This window comes from Amia ocellicauda, chromosome 3, assembly GCF_036373705.1.
Source record: "Amia ocellicauda isolate fAmiCal2 chromosome 3, fAmiCal2.hap1, whole genome shotgun sequence".
NCBI classification, from domain to species: domain Eukaryota; kingdom Metazoa; phylum Chordata; class Actinopteri; order Amiiformes; family Amiidae; genus Amia; species Amia ocellicauda.
The window spans coordinates 40,774,951-40,789,145 of NC_089852.1; the positions used below are offsets into that span (position 1 = coordinate 40,774,951).

At 39.5% G+C, this 14,195-nt stretch overlaps 1 protein-coding gene across 1 annotated transcript in view; it reads left to right on the forward strand.

Moving 5' to 3' along the window:
- The first annotated feature begins 232 nt into the window (after positions 1 to 232).
- Positions 233 to 14,195, forward strand: part of alcama (activated leukocyte cell adhesion molecule a) — a 56,371-nt gene continuing 42,408 nt past the window's right edge. The window contains exon 1 of the mRNA XM_066699472.1: positions 233 to 509. Coding sequence (XP_066555569.1) covers positions 446 to 509 — 64 coding nt within the window. The 5' untranslated portion in view covers positions 233 to 445. The remainder of the gene's footprint in view (positions 510 to 14,195) is intronic.

The following is a 14,195-nucleotide window of genomic DNA, read 5'->3' on the forward strand; positions in this document are numbered from 1 at the left end:
CATCGCTGGCCAATGTCAAAAGAACGGTAGGTATGGCTAAGAAAAGCAGAAAGCGTGAAATTGCAAATGAAATCTGAGAGAGAGGCAGAGAGGCAGAGAGGCAGAGAGGCAGAGTCCAGGAGTTCCCCGAAAGGAGATTTCTGTGTTCGGAAGGGGAGGGCGTCGCCGCAGCCGGTGGGCGTGGCGTCGGCGCCGGGGCGGGGCCTCGCTAGTGGTCTGTGCGCGGAGCTGCGCTTTCATTTCACCTGCTCGCTGCTGCGGAGGCGCCGGACGGGACTGAGCGCAGTGTCACCGAAGTGCGGTCGCGCCGTCTAACTTTGAAGCTCAAACTACGCATTACTAACGAGAACAGCAAGGATTTGCTTCAGACTCCTGTTTGCTCCTCGGAACAGACGCAAGTGCGAGTTTGCTGGTATTAGCAGGTCCGTGAGGAAATTTGATAAGGATGCGGTCCGCGGTCCACGACGTGTTTGCCCTGTGTGCCGTCATATCGGCGACGCTGCTGCACGGTGAGTCTGTCGAAAGTGTTTTATTCTCAGACATGTTTTCTCACAAGTGTCCCATGTGCGACAGACAATCCCTCTCCCAGCCCTGGGAGAGCCATGCTTCTGGGGGGATACTATTAAAACGGTGCTTTGCCTTTGTTTACAGGGCAGCAACAAGTTTGGAAGATTTAGACTAAACGAAAGTGTGCTATTGAGAGTAATGGGAAGTTTGGCTGACGTTATTCTTCCTTTTTTGAATGCAGGACGTCATTTCTAAGTTACTTTCATTTGCTCAGGGAATTCAGAGGGGGTTTCTGCTACAGTCCGTCCCCAGCGGCTCCTCGTCGTCCATGTGGACAATTACGGCACTAGTGAAGTCCCTGCGCTTTACACAAACTGCAGTGGCATTATTATTATGATGTATTATTATTTATTTATTAATGATCCAGTGCGACTTACGGTTTACAAGTGCAATAACACACATTACAAATCAAGCATAATACAAATGCAGATTTAAAGTACGTAGTTTGCTGCCATTCATTCCATTTTCAAGTCGGGCTGTTAGTTGTGTTTCCTTCCAACAAGTATGCAAGTTACATTGTTTCCTTTAAACTTGCGAATATGTATCTGGAGCATTTTTTTTCCCCTGCTCCCATGCATTGATTTATTAAGATTATTCCAGAAGTGTATTCTCTCATTAGGAAAGGGGGTTACGGGAGAGAAACTATTGCATTTGCAGCAATCACGCTCTATTTTACATTGCAAATTACACGTCAAGGAGAGCGACTTAACTATTGATCGGCCGGGAGATGGAAAGGGGCCGGACGTTTGGAGACTTAAAAGTGGATTTTCTGGTTTACCAAGTTGTTCAAGCCAGCCATCACCCATGCAAGAGGTGGCACAGGTGACCATCGCTATATGCGTCTGAATTGGCACTGAAAATCTGGCTTTGTAAATGGCACGCCTGCTGTGAAATGTGCAAAATGCTGTGGTTTCATATTTAAGCATATATTGAACTATGATTCCCTAGTAGGGTGGGACATATAAAGAAAACCACAAAGTCTGAGATTGTAAAACGCTTGCACTACCTTTTCTTTGGTAATTAATGTGCACAAATCAGTTGATAACTAAATTTTTAAAAATGTGTACCTGTGCGTTTTACTGGAAGGGTGAACATTTACCAACGATTGTGCATTGCTCCACACCAGGAAACGGAGCCAAGAGAGAATGAAAAGCGACAGTCATAGTGCATGATATGTACTTTAGATAAGACATTTGAAAGAAAAACAAGCTAATACTTTCTCATGACTAGTCTACCTGTGTCTGTGCTGTGTAAGTGATTTACATATCTTCACAAAAATGCCTAACGAGATAAAAGGAAAGGAGTGTCTTTAGTACTGAGATGAAAGGTATTGCTTATCAATACTCTGCGATGCCTTGTTATCTTAGATGCCTGCTAATCACTTTTAGGAAATACACCATTATTATTAAAAGAGTCTTGTAGAATAGCAGCTGTTGAGGTGTGGTTGTATCGAGATCATAAAGAAGTTATTGTATCATATTATCACCTGTCCTCCCCTGATTCATCATCTCTCTAGTTGGACTGCCAGTCCCTGCCTTATTAATGCATTTATGAAGTACATTTTGTATGCATCTTTGAGGCAAGATGGAAAGTCCATGCTCTGGAAGGGGGTCCATTTTAAGGCAGGCAAGCATAGATGACCACTTTGGCAACAAGTTACTGCTTCTACTGAGACCTTGTCTGTGCAACACGCAAGGATTTAATACATTTTAACAATTTTAATTCTACATATGAAAAAGGTCTAAAAAAACATATTTGGATAAATTTACATTTCACACAACGCATCCACTTCAAAAAATAAAAAGGCTGCGATAATGTTAACGTTATCTTTCTAGTCCATGGCAATAAACAGCCTCCTTTGTTTAAGATCATAGAGACTGTAGTATCTGGCTGTTGGGTTCTGGGTGGGAGTTGGCACTTTTTTCTTTCTCTTAACTGATGTTATCATGCAGCTCAGAATCACTGACCCCTGTCAGTAGGACAGGTTTTCTGGTTTTGTTTAGCTTTTGAGTAATCGAAACTGGCACCCAATACAACACAAAGAATGCTGGCTCCCCTATGAAATATTTTTGTGAAGCTAGACAGTATAATCTGTTCTCATTAATGGTATTTATTAACAAAACGAAACCATAGAGGCATTTTTTAAATGGTCAGTCTCACTGCAGTTTGTTGTGTATGAAATATTATTTAGGATTTTCTGCAAAGGCAAGGGCCCGCAGCATCACTCATGAGATGACAAATCTACTTCACAAACCAGTGCCTATTTTGAAAAAACATTAGACTACAGTGATTGCAAAATGAGTCCAAGACAACAACAAAATCTGAGCTCTGTTTTAATATTGCATATTCCTTCCCCCCCCCATCCTATACATATGTTTTTTAACACTTCGGATACTTCTGCCAATATGACAGACCCCCCTTCTGTGCTTGGAGCCTGAAGTAGTGAGATTGTAACGGCTCTGTCACAACTAATATTATATAGTCCAGTCACTGAAGTGCTTTTGGTCTGTGCAATGTAGCACTTCTGGAAATTGTTCATAATGAATAGGTTGAGAGAATGGACTTGTAATGATTGCAGTACAGTTTTATTTGCCAGCGACAGATCTTATTTTGGAACGCTCTCTCGCTCTCTCTCTCTCGCCCTTAGATCCCAATATCAAACAGAAATGCTTTTTTATTGACTTTTGTCTGATTAAAAAAGGAAAGTGAGACCTGAGACAGCAATGATAGTGCTTTCCTGACAGGATGCATTGTCCTAATAGATTAGCCTGAGGTAGGGGTTGTGCGGGAGAGGTCTGATTTGTACTTGATGCAGAATAACGTCAAAAAACGGGAGTTTCACTCCTATGCAGGATATAGCAGATAAAATAAATTGTATCAAAAAAGCAAAAACAAATATACACTTCGTGAGATTTATATATAAAATCTAAAACCCGAGAATCTGAAATGGTTTGTTACAGCCTGAAAGGTCTAAAATAAGCCATGCAGCTCTGAGCTGGGACTATGGGTATTTGCACTGTCTTTGGGATAAGATATAAGGAGAAAACATTGATGGCATTTTGCAGCTTGGAAATCCAGGTTTGATTTTCTCTTGACCTTATTTGATATGTTTCACCACAGCTCCTAATCTTTCTGAGGGCTTTTAGGCTGTTTCATCTAGCTTCTTTGCTACCACAGTTATGCCATTGCAACATATTTTGTGCTTTTGGGAGCTCCAGTTCCATGTTTCTGAAAGTTTCATGTTGGAAAATAGGTGAAGTCTATTTGCTCTTAAGCAGGGGCATAATGGAATTTTACTGAAACTGAAATGAGAAACAAGATCACATTTCAAAGATTGTTGCCATCATATTTGTCAGTTGTCAGCTGTGCTACTCGTTTGGAGGCGTCTACCCAAACCTTGTAAATCAATCCTTTTCAAGAAGACCGTAAAGTATCCTTCTGCCTTTTCAGTATATTATTTACTTAATCAAAAGTTGGTAGGTGTTAAAATTAAGTGTTTCAGGTCAACATTTGAGTGTACTTGGCTCTGGCTCTGTGGTGGGGGGTTTCAGTCCACAAGGACACATTCATGTAGAGTTCCCGTGTGCTGGTTTTACGTAGGTGAGTTTCCTTTAAAAAAGAACGTGCTTGTTAGATGTTGGAGGGGAGATTGATTAACTGCGCATGCTAAAATATCTGATTTCTGGTGCAGGTGGAGAGGGATTAACTGTTCCCAACACAGTCCTGATAGCAGTTTTGTGTTTAAGCATTAATTCGATTTTTGGATGCAAGTATGAAAACCCCCTGCCACAACTACCTCTTACAGAAATGCAAGATTTTGTTTTTGCTTTTTGGATCTCACCTTTCTGAACTCTATTTAATTTATGAAGCTCAAAATACCATGACAAATTAGACCAGAACATCTCTCATTGCTCTGTTCTTTACCTATCCAACACCTAATTCAATTTTTTGCTGGATGTTTATACTAAGTGAGATGCCTTTCGTGTGAAAAAGATCATGAAGGTAATATTGCAATGTCAGTTATAGAGTTTTAATTAAATTGACCAGTGTCACGGTACTTTGATAATTTTCTGGTTTCTGGAGTTTTTTCAGAAACTGCCTTTAATTCTCTCTCTCACGTCTACCGAGTCACTTCCTCCATCAAAGCTTTTTTATGCTTGGTTTCAAGTTGCAATTACAAGTTCCTTCATTTACCCTCAAGCTTTTTTTCTTCCTTTTTGCTTGAGCATTTGTCATACGTCAAATGCATTCAGGAGAGATCAAATTTCCTTTTTTGGGGGGGCGGTCAGCTGTCACATTGTGGTCTGGGAGAGTTTGAAGCATAAGATTCACAAACAAGGTGCCACTTCATTTGCGGTGCAAGATGGAAGTCTCAGTTATGTCATTTCAGCAGTCATATGACAAGTACGTCAAGTGGGAATCGAAAATTTCAGTGTGTGAAATGTCTTCTCTAGTTTGAGAGGCCTTGGAAAGAACCAAAACAAATTGTGGTCAGAGTGTACAGAAAAAGGAATATTACTTTTTCTATATGCCAGGAAGACCCAGGTGGGAAAACCACAGAACAGAAATGAACAGAAATAGATCTGCATTAGAAAAAAAAAAAAAAAAAAAAAAAAAAATCCAATACCACTCAAATATTTGGCCTTTTCATCTGACTTTCAACTGCAGCACACAGTGGGGAAACCCAGCAAATATTATTAGTCCCATTTTTAATTTGAAGGTTTTTTTGGGTGTGTTTTCCCCCCGCCATCCAGGGATTGCTTTTTTTTATTTTCATTGTGCTAGAAGAACATAATGCACATAGACTAATAGCAATGATAAGACCTAAGTAAGAAAACGAATGTGAATTGCATAGAGTGTAATTTGTGGATACAATGCAATAAAAAAAAGCCGACACATTTGTTAAGAGGATTACTTTGATTTGGCAAGCACACTGGCGATTTGAATAGTTATCAAGATTTCTTGTTCATGGGTGTTCCAGCATGTACTTAGTCTTTCTTTTTTGTTTCCACCTCTGGGATATGAAATGCTCTCTAGCAAAGCATACCATCTTAAAGGGGGAGCTGGGGGAGTCCCATCAAAGGCTTTTACAGCAAATTGTCAGGGTCCTCTGAGGGGTTAGGCATCTGGCTATCCTCCTGCTCTGCCCCCCTCCCCACCAGGCCCTCTTATCATGACCCCCCCGTGTTTGTAGTTCAAGCAACAAGTCTCTTAATTTGCTAATGGACTAATCTCTGCTATGTTGAGTTGGGACCTCCTATCTGAATGACTTCAATTACTTCTTGGAGATTTATTTATTAAAACGGCAGAGTGCTTCCTTCCTCCGTCTTCCCTTTTCCCCATTTATTTATTTTTTGGCTTCTGAAAAAAAAGTGTTTTCATCCGTGACTTAATATTCTAATGGCATGTTGGAGGCCTGGGTTGGTCTCTATGTGGCATAGAGACGTGTTTTAGGGGATTGCTTCACAATGAGTGTTGCTTTTCTTGTTTTGAACCAAGGCTTCAACTTTTAGATTTTTTTTTTTTTTTCTTTTTCTGTATGTATATATCAAATATATTCTGGAGGGGGAAAATATAACTTTATGGATTTGTATGTGGGCCTACTCAGTGTGCATAATAAAGAGCAATGCATGAAAAGCGATTGCAAATCAGTTTTAAATGTGAGCAAACCCCTTCAGAATCTGCCCTGTATCATGCAGGGATTTTTGTCAGTCTGTGGAGCTGCACTTTATAATAAAGAATGAAGTTTATAGAAGTGCTTCTTAATTCTAGCCGTCACCAGACTCCCACAGGGGGAGTTCTGATTTCGATTAGATTGTGAAAACCTTGGGGTTGGCTGTCAGAACGCACTTAAAGAAAATCAATAGCTATCAAAAAAATGTTAACTGACCACAGTCTTACTACTTCTGTTATTACTAGGAAACATGCCATTTTATCTTTTTTTTAATATATCAATGTTTTGGACAATTGGAAGTTAACATCAATAAAATCTTTGGCTTGAAGTTCAGAAATGTTTGATACTTATTATGAGTATTATTAATTTTACTTATAGTTTAACTTTTTTACTTTATTATTATTATTATTATTATTATTTATTTATTTATTAGCAGACACCCTTATCCAGGGCGACTTAAAAAATATAAGCACAATACAAAGTGCAAAAATACAGTGCAGTTCAAGATATAAAACATTACAAATTCCAATTTACATATTACAGTGCAATTGAGGCATTAAGGCTAGACTGCACCCATTCCCTCTTGGTTAATGCATATTCAAATGCTTTCATTTGAAGTCCTCGCTCACCATTAATATTGAGTTTGACACATTTTAGAAGCTCTTGCATCATAAGTGTGGTGATTCAAATGTATCCATGTGTAAGTCAATGGATTTGCACTGATGCAGGTACCAGGTATGGTCCAGAGATTGATGGGATTTTTCTTCTTGTTCTCCTACTGGTCCCATGTCAGGCTAATGTATAGTTTAATAGTTTATTGCTGTACAACATTAATCTGAGGGGTAATGAGTCATTATTGGGCTGAACATGCATTTATGTATCATGCCTGCAAGGAGTGCTCAATGTTGGGGCAAAATATAAAAATGAAACGTAACAAAAAACAAATTTTTGAACGTGTCCAAAACTGAAATTGGGAGATAAGGGTTTTCTGTATATGAATAATGCGGATAAAACCGCTCTGCAAACAGCATTGTCTTCAATCCAGGTGTCTGCATAATCCCCTCTCTTTTATCTAATTCCTTTATTCCAATCAACAGGGCTTGATAATCCTGAAAGTGATACAATTGTATGCCTGTCTCTCCATATGTTATCCATCAAGGAGGTTGTCGTTTGCTATCAGAGGCTTAGCCCGTGTGTTTTTGTCTGCATCAGTATGTTAACTAGTCTTGTGATCTATTTGGATCTGGACTCATTCAAGGGGTTATGGTTAAACGCTTGTTCTGGCATTTAGGATTCTTATTAACAAAACAAAAAAATAATTTTGAAAAAATTGTACTTTAAAGGCCACATATTCCCAGCAAGTTATTTTATCATCTTCTAACAAAAGTCATCTGGTATTTTTAACACATCAATGAGTCTGACATTCAAAGCAGGGCAACCTTTATGTACATCATAGAGGCCAAAAAGTAACTTCCTTAGATTGAAGAAAATAAATAAATATATTTTTCCTAATGCAGATGACATTTTCAACCACATCAAGATATCTACTATACTTGTATGCTCTTCCCATCACCAATAATTTAGATCTAAATGACTGAATGCAAAGGACTCGAATGAAATGTAGTTCTGTGAATCTTTCTTGTTGTCCCCATGGAAAAAAATAAATGCAGAAAACAACAATGGAAGCTCCAGAGAGCTGTTGATGAGCATCCACAAATAATGTCAGGGGTAAATCTATACCCAGTGAAGTCAAGCATAGACATTACTTTTATGGTGATGACCATGTTCAAAGAGACTGATTGCCAATAGGACAGGTCAGAGAAACTGCCAATTGGGGGTCATGTATAGGGTAAGGGAGGCTCCCATTACTGCTGTCTTTGTATTGACAATGTAAACATTTTGCCAGAAATGTAGTCTCTTAACTTTTAGTTGGTTTAAAATATGGTAAGAATGCAGAGCATGCTTTATCACCAGAACACAACTCTTCTGCTCCATAAAAGGGTATGCTGTTTTAGGATTGCAACCCATCGAGCAGAAAAAGCTCTAAAAGAAAGACGTAATTATTTAAGCCCGCCAAGTTGATAAAGATTGTTGAATTCATTACCTTAGCCCGAGAATAAAGAAGGGCAGGGAGGTTTGGTTAACAATGTGTAGGCTGTATTTGGCAAATGTCCCCACATTTAATCTCTCAAAATGCATTTCAAACTAGTAGCATTTGATACCTATTTATTTATTTTTGGTGGATAGGCTTCAATATTTCAGTAATTCCAAGATGCAGAATCTTGACTCTATTGCAAGTTGTGCTTGAAATTGACACATTTGCAACCACCTTCTCCCTTAAGACTTGATTACAGTACATACTAATGAGTTTGTTGTGCCATTATTTTAATTTTAATGGATTAGTTGAAATCTTGTCACCAATAATTACATCCACTCTATAACAATAGCCACCTTTAGAGTATTTGTGGAAGTGTTTAAATCATTTTTGAAAGGTTGATTTAGTCTTTTAAGCAAGACCCAATCCCACCAATACATGTATACTGGCAAGCTACTTGATTTAATGACTTCTGGAGGTGGGGAAGGGGTTGTGGAGGGAAAAAACACCAAACGCATTCCCACATTTTTTTAGGCCATAAACCAGTTGGCCTGAGTCTAGAAGATAACAATGTTACTGAATAGCTTAATGAAGATTGCCTGGGTGGAGGGTGGTGCAGGGAAAAGGGCTGTGTGTCTTTGTTCCCTGAATAGACTCATTGACCCTGAAATTTATTAAATTTAGTCTCTCCTCAGAGTTTTAATACACACATCCTCACGAGGAGCTTCTTTCTTTCATTTTAGTTACTCTTCAAAGCAACATAAGAGGGGTGGGGGTTGGATGGGGCACAAACCCAGACACACAGACACAACCCAATTCGCCTTGGGATCAAAAGGTTGTATTTGGTAATATTCTCAGGTGACTTTTTAAAGAATAGCTCTACTTTAAAAGCCCAGCGCTGCTTGTCTTCTTTGTCTTCTTTGTTTGCTGGTGACAGTTTTATCCCTAAAGCATCGATGAAACGTCGCCCTGGGAGTTTCAATTATAGAACCGAGTCACTGGTTTGCGCCGCTCTTGAGAAAACCCATTCTGTCAAGTCGCAAATGAATAACTGCGGGGTGGCATGGTGTTTTTCTAGAGCCTGCGAACTAGTACATATGTGGCATTTGCATAAAGATAGATGCAAGGGGGGGGTGTTTGCTGCCGTAAGCAGACCTGTATGTAAATCGCTCTGTGAGACCTATGCTGATGTATAACATGTTTACAGTTGTGCTTCTACCTGTTTCAACACATCGTACCCGCTCCACAAAGTGCCTGGGGCTGTTTTTCATGGGCTTTCTGTTTATCCTGTCCTATCCCACCAACTCCTGAACATCTGCTTCTCTTGTCACGTCATGGATTAGGGTTAAAAAACTCGGAAGAAAACTGTTTTTACCATTTCTCTTTCTTGCAAAAAATGTTACAAATCCTGATAGCACCAACAGAAAGGATTTAGGAGGTTTTTAATTTAACTTTCATATTCCTTGGCAAGACCGTAGAGCAACAGGCTTTTCTGCGGTGGTCCGGTGCAGTGTTTTCAGTTGGAATGTTAATGCAGGATTCCGAGCCTTGTCGATAGTTGCTAGATCAATTCCAGCTACTTCCCAGAATCCACTGCAGCTCCCCTCCCTAGCAATTTTTTTTGTATTGCTGTTGTTGGTTCCCCCCCTCCCCAAAACCTTGTTTTAGGTTTGAAATTATTTATTTACCCACCAGAGGGATCAAGTACAATTGTTTCAATGTAAAAAGAGCTGTAAATGTGTAAACTATGTTCTATAGAAGACACAAGAAGAAGTGCATTGCTCAACTCCAGGGGAGGGATGGAGAAGTAGGGACTTTCTCTTCATGCAAAGTTTCTCAATTGAAATGTATGAAGGTACCCATGGGGGAGGAGGGAAGGGGGTCCCACAAAATCCACTGGAGATTTAGAAAGCCCCCCCTCTCTCCCCACCTCCTGGCTTTGGCTTACCTTTGTTTTATACAGGAAGCCAGGTTGTTTCTTACACAACATCCCTTTTGTTAAACGGGCTGCTTTCCCCTCTTCCACTGCCTCCTGCAGAGACCATTGTGAGATGGGCTCTTTTCAACCAATAAGGGCATGACTTCTTCCTATTTACCCTTTCCCCATTGCTATTATGATGAAAAAAACACCCCATAAGAGAATGCCTTAAGTAACTGTTTACTACACTTCACCTGTGGCGTGTCTCTTTTCAAAGGAAAGCGCTGACCTTCTATGTGAAAAGCTAAAGATTTTCCCCAACCGTGCCATTCATATCCACTAATATAAAGCAGCCGTAAAAGCATTAAAGAGCTTTTTTCCATACATACTAAAGAATGCAAGTTTACCTTGGGATGTGATTGGTATTCCTGAATGTGTGTTGGGGCCGTGTTTGTGTATATGTGTGTATGTTTCTGACACAGCCTCAGGCAAAACCCCAGGCTTATAACTACAGATGTAAGGTTTTTATTTATTTTTTCCCCATATTGCCCATCTCTTCAGTTAGGAGCCAGATTTCCTGCTCAGATTAACTTGAATGTCTCCTAATTTACATCTGTATTGAGACCTGCTTTATTTATGCGTTATTGACCTGTTGAATGTCAAAAATCTGGTGAAAAAAATAATAATCATAGTCCTGTTTTTGTATTTCAGCTTCTAATGTTGTGCTTTGCTCAGACAAGCAGTGTTATTTATGTAAGTCAACATCTAGAAATCTGGGCCTCTGCGTGTTAAACCAAGTACCTCGTGAGTCGGGGGAATTGCAGCAAAGCGCTTAAAATGGAAATATCTGTCATACACCTATTAGGCAATGTGATGCTTTAAAACACCTCTACAAACTTTTCTTTGCAAAAAGTTGTTTGCTTCGTTTTCAGTACCTTATGAAAGCAGGTGTAACAGAATGGTAATCAAACCCAAAAAAGTTTTTCCTTCCGCGCATTCAGAACTCCTCCAGCAGCCTGTTGTACTTTAAGGTGCGTGTTGAAAGCTTGAAAGTGATAATGCAATCCCTTATGTCTAATTTTAACTGCTCGGCAGAGGTGAACCACTTGGGGCTCATTCTTTTAACCTAATAGGGGAAATACTCACGATATCATTTGTACCAGTCAGAGATAACACTGAGTTTCTTTCAGAGATAGCTCAGAATAGTCTCATAGTTTAGATATCCCTCCCAATGGAAACTTTTTCTTTTTGCCCATCATTGCAAACTTAATGAATGACTGTAGATACAGAAGCTTCTTACTCCAACCTGAAAATATGCGCTATAGGTCAAAGGATGCCTCCTTATTTGAAAGACGAAAGTATTTTTGTAAGATAAGGTTTTTTGGGGGGAGGGGAGGGGTTTGTTTTGTTTTACATGTGGTTTGGGTTAAGGGGCCTCATGGATATTTGCCGTATTACTATGCCACCAACTGGTAGAGATTTGAATGAAGGCACTATATGTGGATAAGTGATGCAGTTTAAAAAGTCCCTGGGCAGGATTTCTGCAACTTTCCGTCAGATTTGTCATTACTGGTACTAATGCCCATATAATAAATAGGCACCCAGACCACCAAGGTATATTGAAAGAGCTCATTAGTACCAAGTAATTGAAATTGATTGTCGTCTGAAAAAAAAAACCTCCATAAAATCTTGTTTCTCTCAATTTTAAGAAGACCTTGTGATGCAAGCTGAGATTGCCAATGCCATTTAATATTGCCCTGGACTTGATTTTGGCTGTAGCTTAGGGGTGAATCAGCTCGGAGGTGCAATTTTATCTGTACTATTTTTGGTACTTTCCCTGACGTAAGCACCTGTAGGGACTAGCAGAGTCAGGGCTGCTCTTTAAAAAGATTTTGTACTACTAGTCACATAGGAAGTGGCAAGTGTGAGCAATGGTTAAATGGTTCACTTCTCATTTCATTGCAGCTGATATCGAAAGACATTGTGCTAAAAAGAGAAGTAGCTATTTCCGGGCCAACTTTGTGTATTGAACACTTCCTTTGTGTTAGTTTTTTCTGATACCCGTTGTGAGTGCTGCTTTGTTTTTCCATGCACAAACATCTGCTTTATGCACAGCCCTCTGCCCCAAGGCTAGTCCAAAAGGGACTGTATGGTTTCTTTTCACTCCCCAATGAGCAACAATATTCTGTCCCATGAAACTAAATCGTTCCTTTGTATTGTCCCGGTGGCCTTCACTTGTACTATTTACAATGCCATATTTTTTCTTACGGGAAAAAAAATGGCCTCAAGCAGACCCTAATTATGTGGTGATTCCGATAAGCAAGAATTGTCCTATAAACCTGTGCACTCTTTCACTCGATGGCAAGGGGATGTTATATTCCTGATTAGGCAGCTGTCTTCTTGGACAGTGAGGCAGCCTTTGTTCATTGAGAAGTTCCCACCCTCCCTTTTCTCGCTTCGCCAAACAGCTGAGGGACGAAGAAGGCAGCAGGGCACAGTCTTCAAAAACAGATACCCATAACTACATGAATATATCTATAGCCGATATTATTAATAAACGTGGATATTGTACTCGGCATGCTGCACCACATCTCCAGCTAATCCTTTTCACTGTCTGTAATTTTGAATGCAGCTGGTTGAAAAATAATACCGCAAGGCTTCCATCTGTACTGTACCTTGTCAACAAACCGCCTTTCTCCAACTTGAGTTGTTCCTGTATTCCTCACGGCTTACATGGCATACATAGTTATGGCCTCTGGATAAAGAGTGTTATTTTGACCCTTCCTCTGTGGGACATTTTTTCTGTAGCGTGAAACCTAATATTATGGGTTTAGTATATGGTATTATATTCCACATACCTACAGTATTGGTAATAGCCTTTAAGCAATATGTGTTTTGCCCATAATCTTCCCTCACTGAAAATGCTCATATTCTGTTGCCCTGCACGAGGATTGAGTGAGGTCTACAGTGTCTGTTAAGGACATGGATTGTTGCTAAATGAAAACGTTTTATTCCACAGGCCGAAGTGATCTAGCTTAAATCCAGTTCCTTTGAGTCGAAGGCACCATTTAATCTGGCAGTAAGGAACAGGCATTTGTTGGCTGGCTTATCTGGGCTGAAATGGTACAGTATGTACCCGCTTTATCTTTGAATATTGTGGCATTATCTTCCCCCGTTCGTGGATTACATTTGTTTTTGTTGAAACCCAGACTGGCATTTATGACACTGAAGAAATATTGCTGTAAATGAGAGGTTGCCTAAAGTCTTAGCGGTAAAGCTGTTGGAAAATATCAAATTCTTCCTCTAGTATCACTGAGCCAGCGGTTGTTTTGTATGGTTTGCAATGATTAAAAATAGGTTTCAGTATATTGCTTTTTGGACACATCAAAACAACCCCACAAATATGTAGAATTCCAGCAGGAAATAGTTGCTAGGAGCCTGACTTTAACTTTTGAACTACTGTTTTCTAAGGTGTTTTCGAATGCAGAATTCTTCTCTTTCATGCTTAGAGAGAGGAAAAAAAAGTTGAAGTGGAAGCCCAGGAGTTAAAAGCTTTTGTGTGGTTAAGCATTTTCAAATGGATGATGGTAATGATAGGTTTACAGTTCCTTGCTGTTTATTTGATGTCTTTGTATCTGTCTGATTGTAACACATAATTGACCAGGACAAAGCAATACTCACTTCAGCTGATCTTATGTTTTAAGCTTTATATTATAGGCCATGGCATGTGCAAGATCTTTTAAGATTTTAACATTATAACCAGTTAATCCATTGTCTTTGCAGTTTATATAGTGTCTTTATCCCACATGAGTGTGATATTTGGTACACAATACAGGATAGATCAATAACACGTTGATGTTCAGCTTTTGTCAGAACAAGAAAGAAGCCTCATCTCAGCTTCTTAGTACAAGTGTAAAAGTGTGTACAATGTGACTGTTAAA